We start from the raw sequence: 18,767 nt of genomic DNA, 5'->3' as shown, positions 1-18,767 counted from the left end.
CTGAGCCTGCGCGTCCGGAGCCTGTGCTCCGCAGCGGGAGAGGCCACAACAGTGAGAGGCCCGCATACCGCAAAAAGAAAAAAAAAAAAAAGAGAAAAAAAAAATCTAGAAGCAATAAACGCTGGAGAGGGTGTGGAGGAAAGGGAACCCTCTTGCACTGTTGGTGGGAATGTAAATTGATACAGCCACTATGGAGAACAGTATGGAGTTTCCTTAGAAAACTAAAAATAGAACTACCATATGACTCAGCAATCCCGGCACTGGGCATATACCCTGAGAAAACCATAATTCAAAAAGAGACACGTACCACAATATTCACTGAAGCTCTATTTGCAATAGCCAGGACATGGAAGCAACCTAAGTGTCCATCAACAGATGAATGGATAAAGAAGATGTGGCACATATATACAATGGAATATTACTCAGCCATAAAAAGAAACGAAATTGAGTTATTTGTAGTGAGGTGGATGTACCTAGAGTCTGTCATACAGAGTGAAGTAAGTCAGAAAGAGAAAAACAAATACCATATGCTAACACGTATATATGGAATTTTAAAAAAGGTTCTGAAGAACCTAGGGGCAGGAATAAAGATGCAGACATAGAGAATGGAGTTGAGGAAACGTGGAGGGGGAAGGGTAAGCTCGGACGAAGTGAGAGAGTGGCATGGACATATATACACTACCAAATGTAAAATAGATAGCTAGTGGGAAGCAGCTGCATAGCACAGGGAGATCAGCTTGGGGCTTTGTGACCACCTAGAGGGGTGGGATAGAGAGGATGGGAGGGAGACGCAAGAGAGAGGAGATATGGGGATACATGTATATGTATAGCTGATTCACTTTGTTATAAAGCAGAAACTAACACACCATTGTAAAGAAATTATACTCCAATAAAGGTATTAAAAAAAAGAGCAAGTATAGAACTTCTTAAAGTGACTACTTACACGGGCGCTGATTTTTATGGATCTAACATTTCAAAGGAAATGTTAAGAGAATAACACAACAACTTAAAAGAGTGTAAATCACAGACTGGGAGAAAATATTTGCAAATCGTATGTTTGATAAAGAACTAGTATGCAGATTATATTAAGAACTCTTAAGACATAATAATAATAAAACAAACAACACAAGTAAAAAATAGACAAAAGATTTGGACACTTCACCAAGGAAGATATACAGGTGGCAAACAAATACATGAAAATATGTTCAACATCTTTAGCCATTAGGTAAACACAAATAAGATAATCAGTACACACATTTTATTTATTTATTTATTTATTTATTTGGCTATGCCACACGGCAAACAGGATCTTAATTCCCCGAGCAGGGATTGAAACTGTGCCCCCTGCAGTGGAAGCATGGAGTCTTACCCACTGGATCGCCAGGGAAGTCCCAGTACACACATTTTAGAATAGTTAAATTAAAAGTACTAGTCACACCAATTGCTTGCAAGGATGTGGAAAAATAGGAACTCTCATATACTGCCAGGGGAATGTAAAATGGTACAACCACTTTGGAAAACACTGACAGTTTCTTTAAAAAGTTAAACATGGACTTCCGGGTAAGATGGCGGAAGAGTAAGACGCGGAGATCACCTTCCTCCCCACGGATACACCAGAAATACAGCTACACGTGGAACAACTCCTACAGAACACCTACTGAACGCTGGCAGAAGACCCCAGACCTCCCAAAAGGCAAGAAACTCCCCACATACCTGGGTAGGGCAAAGCGGAGAGATCCGCACACAGAGGATCGGTGCCGAGCGGCACTCACCAGCCCGAGAGGCTTGTCTGCTCGCCCGCCGGGGCACGCAGCGCTGGAAGCTGAGGCTCGGGCTTCGGTCAGAGCGCAGGGAGAGGACTGGGGCTGGTGGCGAGAACTCAGCCTGAAGGGGGCTAATGTGCCACAGCTAGCCGGGAGGGAGTCCGGGAAAACTCTGGAGCTGCCGAAGAGGCAAGAGACTTTTTCTTCCCTCTTGGTTTCCTGGTGCGCGAGGAGAGGGGATTAAGAGCGCTGCTTAAAGGGGCTCCACGGACAGGCGCGAGTCGCGACTGAAAGCGCGGAGCCCAGTGACAGGCGTGGGACGCTGGGGCTGCTGCTGCCGCCGCCAAGAAGCCTGTGTGCGAGCACAGGTCACTGCCCACACCGCCCTTCCGGGAGCCTGTGCAGCCCGCCACTGCCGGGGTCCCGGGATCCAGGGGCGGCTTCCCTGGGAGAACGCACGGCGCGCCTCAGGCTGGTGCAACGTCACGCCGACCTCTGCCGCTGCAGGCTCCACCCGCACTCCGTGCCCCTCCCTCCCTCCCGGCCGGAGTGAGCCAGAGTCCCCGAAGAGGCTGCTCCTTTAACCCTGTCCTATCTGAGCGAAGAACAGACGCCCTCCGGCGACCTACACGCAGAGGCGGGGCCAAATCCAAAGCTGAGACCTAGGAGCTGTGAGAACAAAGAAGAGAAAGGGAAACCTCTCCCAGCAGCCTCAGAAGCAGCGGATTAAAGCTCCACAATCAACTTGATGTACCCTGCATCTGGGGAATACATGAATAGACAACACATCATTCCAAATTGAGGAGCCCGGAGTCAGTGCTGTGCCTCTGAGGTGGGAGAGCCAACTTCAGGACACTGGTCCACAAGAGACCTCCCAGCTCCACATAATATCAAACGGCGAAAATCTTCCAGAGATCTCCATCTCAACACCAGCACCCAGCTTCACTCAACGACCAGCAGGCTACAGTGCTGGACACCCTAAGCCAAACAACTAGCAAGACAGGAACACAACGCCACCCATTAGCAGAGAGGTGGCCTAAAATCATAAAAAGTCCACAGACACCCCAAAACACACCACCAGACGTGGACCTGCCCACCAGAAAGACAAGATCCAGCCTCATCCACCAGAACACAGGCACTAGTCCCCTCCACCAGGAAGCCTACACAACCCACTAAACCAACATTAGCCACTGGGGACAGACACCAAAAACAACTGGAACTACGAACCTGCAGCCTGCAAAAAGGAGACCCCAAACACAGTAACATAAGCAAAATGAGAAGACAGAAAAACACACAGCAGGAGAAGGAGCAAGATAAAAACCCACCAGACCTAACAAATGAAGAGGAAATAGGCAGTCTACCTGAAAAAGAATTCAGAATAATGATGGTAAAGATGATCCAAGATTCTATTTCCCAGATCCAAAATCTTGGAAATAGAATAGACAAAATGCAAGAAACAGTTAACAAGGACCTAGAAGAACTAAAGATGAATCAAGCATCGATTAAAAACACAATACATGAAATAAAAAATACTCTAGATGGGATCAATAGCAGAATAACTGAGGCAGAAGAACGGATAAGTGAGGTGGAAGATAAAATAGTGGAAATAACTGCTGCAGAGCAAAATAAAGAAAAAAGAATGAAAAGAACAGAGGACAGTCTCAGAGACCTCTGGGACAACATTAAACGCACAAACATTCGAATTATAGGGGTTCCAGAAGAAGAAGAGAAAAAGAAAGGGACTGAGAAAATATTTGAAGAGATTATAGTTGAAAACTTCCCTAATATGGGAAAGGAAATGGTTAATCAAGTCCAGGAGGCACAGAGAGCCCCATACAGAATAAATCCAAGGAGAAATACGCCAAGACACATATTAATCAAACTGTCAAAAATTAAACACAAAGAAATCATATTAAAAGCAGCAAGGCAAAAACAACAAATAACACACAAGGGAATCCCCATCAGGATAACAGCTGATCTCTCAGCAGAAACTCTACAAGCCAGAAGGGAGTGGCAGGACATACTTAAAGTGATGAAGGAGAAAAACCTGCAACCAAGATTACTCTACCCAGCAAGGATCTCATTCAGATTTGATGGGGAAATTAAAACGTTTACAGACAAGCAAAAGCTGAGAGAGTTCAGCACCACCAAACCAGCTTTACAACAAATGCTAAAGGAACTTCTCTAGGCAAGAAACACAACAGAAGTAAAAGACCTACAATAATGAACCCAAAACAATTAAGAAAATGGGAATAGGAACATACATATCGATAATTACCTTAAATGTAAATGGACTAAATGCTCCCACCAAAAGACACAGAGTGGCTGAATGGATACAAAAACAAGACCCATATATATGCTGTCTACAAGAGACCCACTTCAGACCTAGAGACACATACAGACTGAAAGTAAGGGGATGGAAAAAGATATTCCATGCAAATGGAAACCAAAAGAAAGCTGGAGTAGCAATTCTCATATCAGACAAAATAGACTTTAAAATAAGGACTACTAGAAGAGACAAAGAAGGACACTACATAATGATCAAGGGATCGATCCAAGAAGAAGATATAACAATTGTAAATATTTATGCACCAAACATAGGAGCACCTCAATACATAAGGCAAATACTAACAGCCATAAAAGGAGAAATCGACAGTAACACACTCATAGTAGGGGACTTTAACACCCCACTTTCACCAATGGACAGATCATCCAAAATGAAAATAAATAAGGAAACACAAGCTTTAAATGATACATTAAACAAGATGGACTTAATTGATATTTATAGGACATTCCATCCAAAAACAACAGAATACACATTTTTCTCAAGTGCTCATGGAACATTCTCCAGGATAGATCATATCTTGGGTCACAAATCAAGCCTTGGTAAATTTAAGAAAATTGAAATTGTATCAAGTATCTTTTCCGACCACAATGCTATGAGACTAGATATCAATTACAGGAAAAGAGCTGTAAAAAATACAAACACATGGAGGCTAAACAATACACTACTTAATAACGAAGTGATCACTGAAGAAATCAAAGAGGAAATTAAAAAATACCTAGAAACAAATGACAATGGAGACACGACGACCCAAAACCTATGGGATGCAGCAAAAGCAGTTCTAAGAGGGAAGTTTATAGCAATACAATCCCACCTTAAGAAACAGGAAACATCTCGAATAAACAACCTAACCTTGCACCTAAAGCAATTAGAGAAAGAAGAACAAAAACATCCCAAAGTTAGCAGAAGGAAAGAAATCATAAAAATCAGATCAGAAATAAATGAAAAAGAAATGAAGGAAACGATAGCAAAGATCAATAAAACTAAAAGCTGGTTCTTTGAGAAGATAAACAAAATTGATAAACCATTAGCCAGACTCATCAAGAAAAAAAGGGAGAAGACTCAAATCAATAGAATTAGAAATGAAAAAGGAGAAGTAACAACTGACACTACAGAAATACAAAAGATCATGAGAGATTACTATAAGCAACTCTATGCCAATAAAATAGACAACCTGGAAGAAATGGACAAATTCTTAGAAATGCACAACCTGCCAAGACTGAATCAGGAAGAAATAGAAAATATGAACAGACCAATCACAAGCACTGAAATTGAAACTGTGATAAAAAATCTTCCAACAAACAAAAGCCCAGGACCAGATGGCTTCACAGGCGAATTCTATCAAGCATTTAGAGAAGAGCTAACACCTATCCTTCTGAAACTCTTCCAAAATATAGCAGAGGGAGGAACACTCCCAAACTCATTCTACGAGGCCACCATCACCTTGATACCAAAACCAGGCAAGGATGTCACAAAGAAAGAAAACTACAGGCCAATATCACTGATGAACATAGATGCAAAAATCCTCAACAAAATACTAGCAAACAGAATCCAACAGCACATTACAAGGATCATACACCATGATCAAGTGGGGTTTATTCCAGGAATGCAAGGATTCTTCAATATACGCAAATCAATCAACGTGATACACCATATTAACAAACTGAAGGAGAAAAACCATATGATCATCTCAATAGATGCAGAGAAAGCTTTCGACAAAATTCAACACCCATTTATGATAAAAACCCTGCAGAAAGTAGGCATAGAGGGAACTTTCCTCAACATAATAAAGGCCATATATGACAAACCCACAGCCAGCATCGTCCTCAATGGTGAAAAACTGAAACCATTTCCACTAAGATCAGGAACAAGACAAGGTTGCCCACTTTCACCACTCTTATTCAACCTAGTTTTGGAAGTTTTAGCCACAGCAATCAGAGAAGAAAAGGAAATAAAAGGAATCCAAATTGGAAAAGAAGAAGTAAAGCTGTCACTGTTTGCAGATGACATGATACTATACATAGAGAATCCTAAAGATGCTACCAGAAAACTACTAGAGTTAATGAATTTGGTAAAGTTGCAGGATACAAAATTAATGCACAGAAATCTCTGGCATTCCTATATACTGATGATGAAAAATCTGAGAGTGAAATCAAGGAAACACTCCCATTTACCATTGCAACAAAAAGAATAAAATATCTAGGAATAAACCTACCTAAGGAGACAAAAGACCTGTATGCAGAAAATTATAAGACACTGATGAAAGAAATTAAAGATGATACAAATAGATGGAGAGATGTACCATGTTCTTGGATTGGAAGAATCAACATTGTGAAAATGACTCTACTACCCAAAGCAATCTACAGGTTCAATGCAATCCCTATCAAACTACCACTGGCATTTTTCACAGAACTAGAACAAAAAATTTCACAATTTGTATGGAAACACAAAAGACCCCGAATAGCCAAAGCAATCTTGAGAGCGAAAAATGGAGCTGGAGGAATCAGGCTCCCTGACTTCAGACTATACTACAAAGCTACAGTAATCAAGACAGTATGGTACTGGCACAAAAACAGAAAGATAGATCAATGGAACAGGATAGAAAGCCCAGAGTTAAACCCACAGACATATGGTCACCTTATCTTTGATAAAGGAGGCAGGAATGTACAGTGGAGAAAGGACAGTCTCTTCAATAAGTGGTGCTGGGAAAACTGGATAGGGACATGTAAAAGTATGAGATTAGATCACTCCCTAACACCATACACAAAAATAAGCTCAAAATGGATTAAAGACCTAAATGTAAGGCCAGACACTATCAAACTCTTAGAGGAAAACATAGGCAGAACACTCTATGACATAAATCACAGCAAGATCCTTTTTGACCCACCTCCTAGAGAAATGGAAATAAAGACAAAAATAAACACATGGGACCTAATGAAACTTCAAAGCTTTTGCACAGCAAAGGAAACCATAAACAAGACCAAAAGACAACCCTCAGAATGGGAGAAAATATTTGCAAATGAAGCAACTGACAAAGGATTAATCTCCAAAATTTATAAGCAGCTCATGCAGCTCAATAACAAAAAAATAAACAACCCAATCCAAAAATGGGCAGAAGACCTAAATAGACATTTCTCCACAGAAGATATACAGACTGCCAACAAACACATGAAAGGATGCTCAACATCTTTACTCATTAGAGAAATGCAAATCAAAACTACAATGAGATATCATCTCACACCAGTCAGAATGGCCATCATCAAAAAAGCTAGAAACAATAAATGCTGGAGAGGGTGTGGAAAAAAGGGAACACTCTTGCACTGCTGGTGGGAATGTGAATTGGTACAGCCGCTATGGAGAACGGTATGGAGGTTCCTTAAAAAACTACAAATAGAACTACCATATGACCCAGCAATCCCACTACTGGGCATATACCCTGAGAAAACCATAATTCAAAAAGTGACATGTACCAAAATGTTCATAGCAGCCCTATTTACAATAGCCCGGAGATGGAAACAACCTAAGTGTCCATCATCGGATGAATGGATAAAGAAGATGTGGCACATATATACAATGGAATATTACTCAGCCATAAAAAGAAATGAAATTGAGCTATTTGTAATGAGGTGGATAGACCTAGAGTCTGTCATACAGAGTGAAGTAAGTCAGAAAGAGAAAGACAAATACTGTATGCTAACACATATATATGGAATTTAAGAAAAAAAAATGTCATGAAGAACATAGGGGTAAGACAAGAATAAAGACACAGACCTACTAGAGAATGGACTTGAGGATATGGGGAGGGGGAAGGGTAAGCTGTGACAAAGTGAAAGAGCGGCATGGACATATATACACTACCAAACGTGAGGTAGATAGCTAGTGGGAAGCAGCCGCATAGCACAGGGAGATCAGCTCGGTACTTTGTGACCGCCTGGAGGGGTGGGATAGGGAGGGTGGGAGGGAGACGCAAAAGGGAGGGGATATGGAAACATATGTATATGTATAACTGATTAAATTTGTTATAAAGCAAAAAAATAAAATAAAATTAAAAAAAAAAAGTTAAACATACACCTGCCATATGATCTAATCAGTCCTTTCCTAGGTATTTACCCAAGACAAATGAAAGCATATGTCCATACTAGGCTTGTATATGAATGCTCACAGAAGCTTTACTTATAATAGCCCTAAACTGAAAACAACCCAAATGTCCATCAACAGAGGAACGGATAAACATCTGTGGTATATCCATACAATGAAATACTACTCTGGAATAAAAAGGAATAAACTATTGATACACACAACAACACGGATGAATCCCAAAATAATTAGTTGATTGAAAGAAAGACAGACAAAAAAGTGTAATTGTGTGATTTACATAAAGTTCTAGCAAATGCAAACTGTTATATAGCGACAGAATCAGTGGTGGCTTGAGGGTGGAGGTTGGGGAGGTCCTGGAGGAAGGGACTGCAAAGGGAATCCCTATAAGAGTTAACTTTTGGGAGTGATGGCTATGTTCATTATCTTGATTATAGTGATGAATTCATGGGTTTTTAATATGTAAGAACATATCAAATTGAACATTTTAACATGTGCATTTTATGGTATGGCGATTACACCTCAATAAAGTTGTTAAAAGTAAGGAAAACCCCCCACACTTTAAAAGATTTAATGGTATCCTTACTATAAATTGGATAAAAGCACTGACACCCTCATGATCCCCTTTTTTCATTAGGTTAAAAAAGGACATTGATAACTTTTTACAAGTTACAGTCTTGATTTCCTTGATTACAAATTGATAACGAAAATTCCCAGCTTGCAGGACTGTTCTGATTACCAACGTCTATTTTACTCACCATTGCACCCCCCAGTGCCTAGCATAAAATAAACACTTCATAAATATGTTAAATGAATAAAAGCATGTGCAATATTAGAGCACTACTTGACCCTTGGTTGGAATTCAATACATGGTAACCAATAATCAAATACAAGAGGAGGAGTAGGAGAAGGAGGGAACTCTCCTTACTCACCCTCTAGGATGAAGGGGGTCAGAATACATAAAACACATGGAATGTTTTAATATTGCTTTGAAAATGTCTATAAAAATTCAGTGATTCCATTTTTTTTAGCATGAGGTCTTGGGTTGTATCTATGAAACACACAGCTTCAAAGTGAATTTTGCCCAAGCTGGGTATTAGTTATATAATATGTTTTTCTTAGATGTCCTATTATTTAACTGAACATTGAACAATTTATAAATGTAAATCCTTTTGAAAAGGCAAATGTTTGGAAAATACTTCAATTGCTAGTGATTCTCGTACATTTTCATTATGCATTGCTCTCCAGGAGGGATATTAATCCACAACTTTATTCGAACAGTTTTGACAGCTCATATGCATACCCTTCAGTTACTTCAACAAAGGTGTATAGGTTGAGATATATTTAAAAGTCAATGGGCTTCCCTGGTGGCACAGTGGTTAAGAATCAGCCTGCCAATGTAAGGGACACGGGTTTGAGTCCTGGTCCGGGAAGATCCCACATGCCACAGAGCAGCTAAGCCCGTGTGCCACAACTACTGAGCCTGCGCTTTAGAGCCCGTGAGCCGCAATTACTGAAGCCTGTCCTCTTAGAGCCTGTGTTCCGCAACAAGAGAAGCCATGGCAATGAGAAGCCCGTGCAGTGCAATGAAGAGTAGCCCCTGCTCGTTGCAACTAAAGAAAGCCTGCGTGCAGCAACAAAGACCCAACGCAGCCAAAAAAAAAAAAAAAAAAGTCAGTTGTTCTTTCTTTCCTCAGTTTTCTCATGGTGCTGTATAAATATTAATTTTTCTATTCTATTCTGAATGAGAATGGTAATTTGTTTCTGAGCACCTCATAACTTAAGTTTACTAGACTTGAGATGCATTTCATTCTGTAGAATTATTCTTGACCACATACATATTCATTAAGTGAGCTTCGTTAATTTTTTTAGTGTAATGAATTTTCAAAAATATACGAATGTGCTCAATAACTGTGAAACTGAATTGAATTGAGTTCTGTCAAGTCTTTTGGTGTGTATAGGCAGTTTTAGTGTGTTGGCTATAGCGATTACAGCCTTTGTAAAGTTCCACATTGGAGGGTTTGCTTTTCTGTATATATATATATATATATATATTTTTTTTTTTTTAATTAGACTATCCTAGCAAGTACTCACCTTAGACATAAGGAACTACTTAACACCTGAACTTCATTAAATGCCTTTTTTAATAAGCAAAGGCAGTTACCTTGTGCTCTGTAAAGAAGACTGTCTTCACTCAGGCTTAACTTGGTTGGGCAGTGGTCTAAAGTTGTTTCACCTTTAGACAGCCTTATCTTTTAAGAGAACATACAAGAAAGATTATTTCTATATATCCTTAAATTATCCATGGCTGGTTTATTCTTGCTTTTCCCTTCTGCCCCCGGATCTCTATGTCCCTACTTCCCTCTCCTTCTCCCTTCTCCATTCTCCCTCAGATTCTGGTTGCTTTTCCCCAATGGCAGGCACCTAAACCACAGTTTCTAAAACCAGGCTACTGAGGGGAGCTTGTCTGGGGGCTCATTTCCAAATCCAAAAGTCTCATGTGTTGTTAAATTTCTGAAAATGTTTTGTCTTCTATTCCATAAAATCTCATTGTTGGTTTTAATATAAAATAACGGCCTATTCCCCTGTTCCCTAAATCTTTTAGTTAAACAAAGCTCCAAAAAGTTGTGCAGGGACCTTGTATTCCCCTGGAACTGTCAAGCCCCTTCAGGGACACACATGCCCCTGAGTTCCAGGATGGTCCTGAGTCTGCTCCAGAATGGGAAACTGTCACACTTAACATTTTCCCCTTATGTCTCCCTCCTCACTTTTCTCCAACAAGATGTTTGTCCACATGCTATACAATTATTCTCAGGTGAATTTTTGTTTGCTTGTTTCTTTTAAAACTATCTACAGCTCAGTAAATCCTACCCTAGAAAATTTCTAATCCTCTCTATTTAATTTCTAATCCTAGTTACTTCAGGAATATTCTCACCCCTCTGTGCTCTCTCTTCCACTGGGAGCAAATACATGATAATGTAATTCTAGTGATACTTGTAAATCAGAGGAAAAGAAAAATATTAAGTTTGGAATTAGAATTAAACATTCCAAAGAAAAAGAGCCATCAATGTCAGAAGTTCATTCATATTTTCACATATTTCCCATCCACAGCCTTATCTTTCTTAAATTAAAACTACTTTTCTTCAAGCTCTGCCACTGAAGATAACTACAAATAATTTCTCTTTCAATTACTTTCAGTTTTATTTGGTCATAGGTATTACAATACAATTCTACTACTGATATGCAAAATATGTAGAATTTTGGCTACAGGAGGGGTAAAATTAGCTTTCCCAGGCTAACCTAAGAGCCTACCAATTTTTAAGCACCTGCTATGCAAATGGATAATTATTACACAAACCATTGGTAAGTTGTGGCTTGCTTATACATGAACAAATATCAATCTTGAGTTCACAATAACTGTGATTTCTGCCTTGACCTAGGCAGACCTTATAATAACTCTCACCGAAGAACTGATTGGTTGAATGAATACATGGATTGTAATGTCCTGTGTTAATCTGAGCTGTTCTACTTTTATAGTGTGTGTATATGTATGTATGTCTATGCGTATAAACCATATAGTGTATATAAGCAAATAAAATGGACTAAATGCCATGTTACTTACCTTAGAAAGAGGTTTCCAGGAGAGATTTAGATGCAAAAAAGTGGATGGTACATCAAAAGGAACTTCAATACTTTCTTCTTTCTTTTTCTCTGTTGGTGGTTGAGGGGTTAAGGCTTTCTGAGGTCTGATATCCCAAAAGCATATTGTGCTTTAAAAAAAGTTTACAGTTTATTTTTTAACTGAGTACAAAGAAGAGATGTAACCTCAGGACTACCATTCTTGCTGCTACACATTACCAATGTGATCATGGCTATATTTGATATCTCTGAATTTAAGATTTTTATGAAATAGGACTGTTTTGCATTGAATATTTTGGGGAATTATACCATTTATAGGGTTATTTAATGACTTTGCTAGTATTGAGACTAATATTATCATACATGAGAGCTGAGTTTGGAGATTGACAAAATCTTTTTTTAAAACCTAACAGTTTTATCGAAATACAACCCATATATCACAAAATTCACCCATTTAAAGTACTCAATTCAGTGGGTTTTAATACATTCATTAAGTTGTGCAAGGCATTACCACAATCGATTTTAGAAGATTTTCATCACCTCCCAGAAAAAAACGTGTACATATTACCAGTCAGTCCCCATTTCCCTCAATCCCTCTGACTAGCCCTGGGCAACCACTAACCTACTTCATGTCTCTACAGATTTGTCTATTCCGGACATTTCATATAAATGGAATCATATAGTATGTGGTCTTTTGTGACTGGCTTCTTTCATTTAGCATGTTTTCAAAGGTCATTCATGATGTAGTATATATCAATACATCATTACTTTTTATTGTCAAATAATATTCCATTGTATGGACTATATTACACTTTATTTACTCATTCCTCATTTGATGGACTGATGAATGAATAAATTTGGGTTATTTCCCCTTTTTGCTATTATGAATAATGCTGTTATGAACACTTGTTGGTAAGTTTGTGTGGATATAGGTTTTCATTTCTCTTGGATATATATTTAGGAGTGGAATCGCTGGGTTATATGGTAATACCTATATTCAATCTTTTGAGGAACTGCTAGATTGTTTTCCAAAGCAACTGGATCATTTTTGAGGATTCCAATTTCTCTACACCCTCACCAAATGTACTATTTTTTTTGTCTTGAGGATTCCAATTTCTCTACATTCTCATCAACATTTACTATTTTTTGTCTTTTTTAAACTTTAGCTATCCTAGTGGGTGTGAAGTTGTATCTCATCAAAAGTGATTCTGATTTGCATTTCCTTGTGTTTTTGGGGTAATATCGAGGAAATCAGTACCTAATCCAAGGTCATAAACATTTACATTTATGTTTGCCTATGTTTTCTTCTAAAAGTTTTACAGTTTTAGCTCTTATATTTAGGTCTTTATTTCATTTTCAATTAATTTTTGTATAGAGTGTGAGGTAATTATTTTGCAGGTGAATACCCATTTGTCCTAACACCATTCATTGAAAAGACTATTCTTTCTCCATTAAATTGTCTTGGTACCCTTATTGAAAATCAATTGACCACAGATATATGGGTTTATTTCTGGACTCTCAATTCTATTCCATTGATCTATATGTCTATCCTTAAGCCATTCTCAGTACATGTGTCTCTACAACTGTAACTGTGTGGAAAGTTTAGAGATTAAGTAGTGTGAGTCTTCCAACTTTGTTCTTTTCTGTCAAGACTGTTTTGGCTATTTTGTGTCATTGTGGTTTTGATTTGACAGCTAATGATTCTGAGCATCTTTTCTTGTGCTTATTGGACATTTGCCTATCTTTTTTTAAGAAATGTCTATTGATAATCTTTGCTCATTTTTAAATTAGATTACTTGTCTTTTTATTGTTGAGTTGTAAGAGTTCTTTATATATTCTTAATAGAAATCTCCTATCAGATATATGATTTGCAAATATTTTCTCCCATTGTATGTGTTGTCTTTTAAATTTCTTGATAGTGCTTCAAAAGCATTATCAACTTTTGAATTTGATGAAGTTCAATTTATCTTTTTTTCTTTTATTGCTTGTTTTAGTGTCATACAAGAGTCTATATATGTTTTATGTGTGTGTGTGTGTGTATATATATATATAAAACACATACACAGAGTTGGATTTAATGTGCTTTGTACATAGTAGGCATACAGTAAGTGTCATTTCTCCTCTTATTTCTCCTTCCTCACAGGTTGATTACGAAAATCAAATGAGGGCTTCCCTGGTGGTGCAGTGGTTGAGAGTCCTCCTGTCGATGCAGGGGACACGGGTTCATGCCCCGGTCCAGGAGGATCCCACATGCCATGGAGCGGCTGGGCCCGTGAGCCGTGGCCGCTGAGCCTGCATGTCCGGAGCCTGTGCTCCGCAACGGGAGAGGACACAACAGTGAGAGGCCCACGTACCACAAAAAATAAATTAATTATTTAATAAATTAAATAAAATAAAAAATCAAATGAGATAATGTATATCTTGAGTGTTTTTTTAAACACAATAAACTTGATAAAAATTTATAATCATACTTGTTCAGTACTTCAGTATATAATGTCTTTGTAGTAATTATGTGAAAACATAATAAGAACAGCAAAGAATATGCCACATTAGTTCCATAATTTCTATCACTTAGGTTATGAGTAAACAGATTAATAACTTTAAGATGTTATTAAATAATTTAGATGTGTAAGTTAAAGTATTTAGATAAACAGATGGTAACTTGAGACTAACAAAACTTTTATTCTTTTATGTGAATTAGTTATTATTTATTCATTTAATAATGGATAAATAAAATTAATAAAAATATTAATCATATTAATGGTCAAAACATAAATCATTGGTAGAATACCACAGATGACATAATAAAATGTTTTAAAATCTAATTATAGTTGGTTTAAACCTGTTTTTCCAAATTACATAGCTCTTCTTGAATCTCATTTACAGCATTAATTTGCATTATTTGTAAAATGGTTTTGCTAAATACAGATAGCTTCAGTTGAAATTTCTGCATCAATCAATCACACATCCTTAATTAGCAGAACACTATTTTATCTTATTCTGTATTATAAGACCCTTAGTATGGCTAAAGTATAAAGACTAGAACTGATGAATTTTCTGGATAGCTAAAAATTGGGCTTTCTAAATGCATAAATTTTTCTTTTTACTTTAACAATTTTTGAAGGAACTATTTCCAGAATATTTCAGAATATTTCCAAATTCAAGGGCCATCATTATAAACAACAATCAAGGACCTGTATCTTCAACATATAACATGTAATATTTTAAGTCTGTTCAGAGCCTCTAAATGTTCTCCAAGGCCACTGAAGAATAGTATAGCTTTCCATTCTGTTGTTTATAATCAACACTATACCATAAGCATCTTTCCATGAAATAATAATACAATCTTAATTGTTGCATAATATTTCATATGACCCTGTAGGCGCTATGTGTTGTTTTTGCCTGGGCAGCAATTCCCCCCTCCTTTTTTAGCAAGAGCCTTCTAATTGGTTTTTTGAGCACTGCCCCTTCCCCATTGCATGCAGTCAGGTTGGAACTGTCATTCAAGGTGCTCTGCCATCCCTTCCCTGGTCAAAGGCGTGAGTTCATGATGTAACAGAAGCCAATCAGATTCTCTTCTGTCACTCTGAATCTTGAACAGTGACACAATTGTTGGAACCGATCCATTCAGATGGTAGGGGCTGGCCATTCATTCTGGCCATTCACTAGGTATACAGTGAGCTATAGGTGACAATGTATTTGCCTTCAAAGCCTCATTTCCTCTGTCCATACGTATTTTTCAGGGTTGAGAATATAAAAATAGTTAACCTGCTAAAGCACGTAGTACAGTACTGGCATAAACTTCCAATAAATTTATTTTATCCCCTTAAGTTAACTATAGTTAATTTCTGTTGCTTGCACTCGCAGAACCTTACCTAATACGTGCCCACAGGATTAACCATGTCTCCCCAACCCCCGCCCATGGCTGCTGCTAATGTTACTTATGCCTTCACCTGCCACTCCACAGCTGCTTCTGCTGCAATCAGTGTCTAAAACTTACGGTGTCATGATATCTGTTGGGGTCAAAGCTACTTGGAGTGGTAAAGTTTTGTCAGTATTTGGATGCTAGATAATAGTATTGCTCTTCTTATGTCCTACTTCACTCTGAATTTTCAGTTCTATAAATTGGGGGATACAATTTTTAAAAATAAACATTCTTGGGCTTCCCTGGTGGCGCAGTGGTTGAGAGTCCGCCTGCCGATGCAGGGGATACGGGTTCGTGCCCCGGTCTGGGAGGATCCCATATGCCGCGGAGCGGCTGGGCCCGTGAGCCATGGCCGCTGGGCCTGCGCATCCGGAGCCTGTGCTCCGCAACGGGAGAGGCCACAACAGTGAGAGGCCCGCATACCGCAAAAAGAAAAATAAATAAATAAATAAATAAACATTCTTCAACATAGTTACTGAATTACTTATAAAAACACTTGTAATAAATATGCAATAAAAAATGTAAAACTCTTCCACTTTTTAAAAGAAACTTTCCCAATTAAACGTTGTCATCTTCATAATTGTGAGATAAAATTGAATGTAAACAACACATATTAAAAATTTACAAATATGTGAATATGAGGAAACTGAATAACTATGGATAATGTTATACAACATTACCAACCATGAAACTTAGTTAATTCTTCTTTTTACAACATATTCTTATCCACAAAAATATTTTTTTAAAACCAGCAACAATCTAACATTCTGTCCTTTAGTTATATTAGGTTTAATTGTTACAACAAAGATTATTTAAGGAACAGAAGAGGACAATGATTTTATAAGCATCTAAAAAAAGAATATATTGTTTGAAAACATATTAGGTAATGATTAAAATAAGACATACCAGTCTGCCGAACAAGTGACAAGTTGACAGGATATTCCACTTCGATTTTCAAAGACAGATCCCAATCTGTTAATCTATTTTTAAAAATGCTGGAAGTAAGTTCTGTGTACCTAGGACAGTAATGGCTTTTTTCTCAAAGCTTTTTAAGCTAAAAATTTTTTTCTCCTTTGCTTTAATTTTTATGAAAAGAACAACACAAACAGAATTTGGAAACTGGAAAGCTTCAAAATCAAATATAATTCTCCTATACATATTTTCCAGCCTTTTTTTTCACAGAAACATTTTTACATTTTAAAATTACTTTTAGTTAGTATGCATATAAATTTCCATCCTAAGATCTTTCAGTTAATATACTTTGAACATTTACCTATGTAGTCATAAATCATTGTTTTTTAATATATAGATGATGTATCATAATTTCATTACCATTATTATTAGAAATGTAGGCACTCTGTTTTTCACTATTAATTGTGGAGCTGAACATGGGAGCTTTTATGAGATTGTTAAGCAGGTAAAATCAATAGAAAAGAGACTTGGTGTTAAATTAGATACCTACAGCATGCAGTGAATGCTGGGGTGCCTGCATTCTTTTAGTAATTAGTGGCACAACTCTGCTAGCAAACAGAGGAGTCCAAGGAGCGTTAGTGGCTCCTTAGAGTCCTAGAAGGTCCAAGATTCCAACCAGCTAGCTCTCAAAGGAGGTGGAAGGTTTTGTGGCAACCTATGAAGCTGCTACTCTCAAATCAATAGCGAAACATGACTTTCCCCAATACCCTACCTACTTGGTAGGATTGATGAGCAAAAGGTCAAACAAAGGTGGGCGTTCCAGCAGCAGATAAACAGTAAAAGTAGGGGTGGAAGGAAGAATACAGGTGCAGCAGTGGTAAGGCCTGTCGGCATCACGGGAGCTAGGACCCTAGAAACCTGGCTGACACTGCTGTGGCTTGAGCCCAGTCAGGATCACTTAACAGCTGCCAGCTTCCACTGTGATTGATAAACAATCCAGAACCCATCTTTCCTCTCCCTCTAATAAGGCTTCCCTGTTGTAGGAAGTTCAAGACTCCAGAGTTGCGCTTGCTCTGGAGTTTTATGTTTTAATGATTTAAAAAAAACCCCACAATCATATTATAGAGTTTGGAAAATAGAAGGTTTTAAAATCAAATATAATTCTACCTTACATTCTTTTCCAATCTTTTTCATGGATACACTTTGACATGATTTTTCAAGGTATGCATGCGATTGTATGTCTTAGGACACAAATTGGATTATTTCTTTGCATAAATTTCCCAAATTTGAATTACTGGTCAAAAACTTTGAAAATTTGGATGATTTAAGAACCACATTGACTAAATTGTATTCTAAAACTTTTATGTTGGAACCAGTAATTTTGGAGTTTATTGATTTCACCATTTCATCCTTTCTAGTAATGGGAAATTACTAGAAAATTTCATTTAAAAATTAAATAGGTCCAATGGAAAAGAAAAAAATCAAATAGGTCCAAAATAGTACATTATTGTTCCTTTATTATTAATTTCTTTGATATTAGAAAGTCTGAATAATTTTCCTGTTTATCTACTAATTGTTTTTCAGTATATGTCTTTAGCTTATTTACTGGAAAATTTGTATTTACCATATTTGAGGCAAATATTTTTCTTCATTTTGCTACTTGCTCTTTATTTTTTAATTAAAAAATTTCCATGTATATGTTTTGAATTTCTTTCAATATTAATTAGCTTAGAAAACTACAGAATCCAGAAATACGATATTCTATTTTGATTTGTTGTATTTATTTTGGTCCATTATAACTTTGAAAAGTGATTGTGCTTTTGCATAATCCATTTGAATATCTTGAAGGGCTAATCACCCTTCATAACTCTAAGTTTTCAGAATATTCTTTGATATTCTGACCTTTTAATTTCCATAGACTCTTAGTTCCTGGAGGGAAACATTTGGGAAGCTTACTAGTTTTCAAATTCACAAACACCAGCCGTTGTGGGTCAAGTAAAGAACCACAAAGCCACACTGCAGCGCAGATGCTAGATAGTCAGCTGGGCTCACTCACTGCACAAATAGTTTTCACCTACCAGCCTCATGA

At 37.6% G+C, this 18,767-nt stretch overlaps 1 protein-coding gene across 1 annotated transcript in view; it reads right to left on the bottom strand.

Moving 5' to 3' along the window:
• DNAI3 (dynein axonemal intermediate chain 3) overlaps positions 1–18,767 on the bottom strand; it is a gene marked incomplete at its 5' end in the record, with an annotated part of 103,377 nt that overhangs the window by 30,037 nt on the left and 54,573 nt on the right. Inside the window, 3 exons of the mRNA XM_082612150.1 lie at positions 10,367–10,454; positions 11,825–11,972; positions 16,673–16,746. Of these exons, the coding sequence (XP_082468276.1) occupies positions 10,367–10,454; positions 11,825–11,972; positions 16,673–16,746 (310 nt within the window). The remainder of the gene's footprint in view (positions 1–10,366; positions 10,455–11,824; positions 11,973–16,672; positions 16,747–18,767) is intronic.

Source organism: Mesoplodon mirus (genome assembly GCF_964341445.2).
Source record: "Mesoplodon mirus genome assembly, chromosome: 3".
Classification (NCBI taxonomy): Eukaryota; Metazoa; Chordata; class Mammalia; order Artiodactyla; family Ziphiidae; genus Mesoplodon; species Mesoplodon mirus.
Note: the sequence above shows the minus strand (reverse complement) of the source record. Positions and strands in the feature narration are given on the sequence as shown.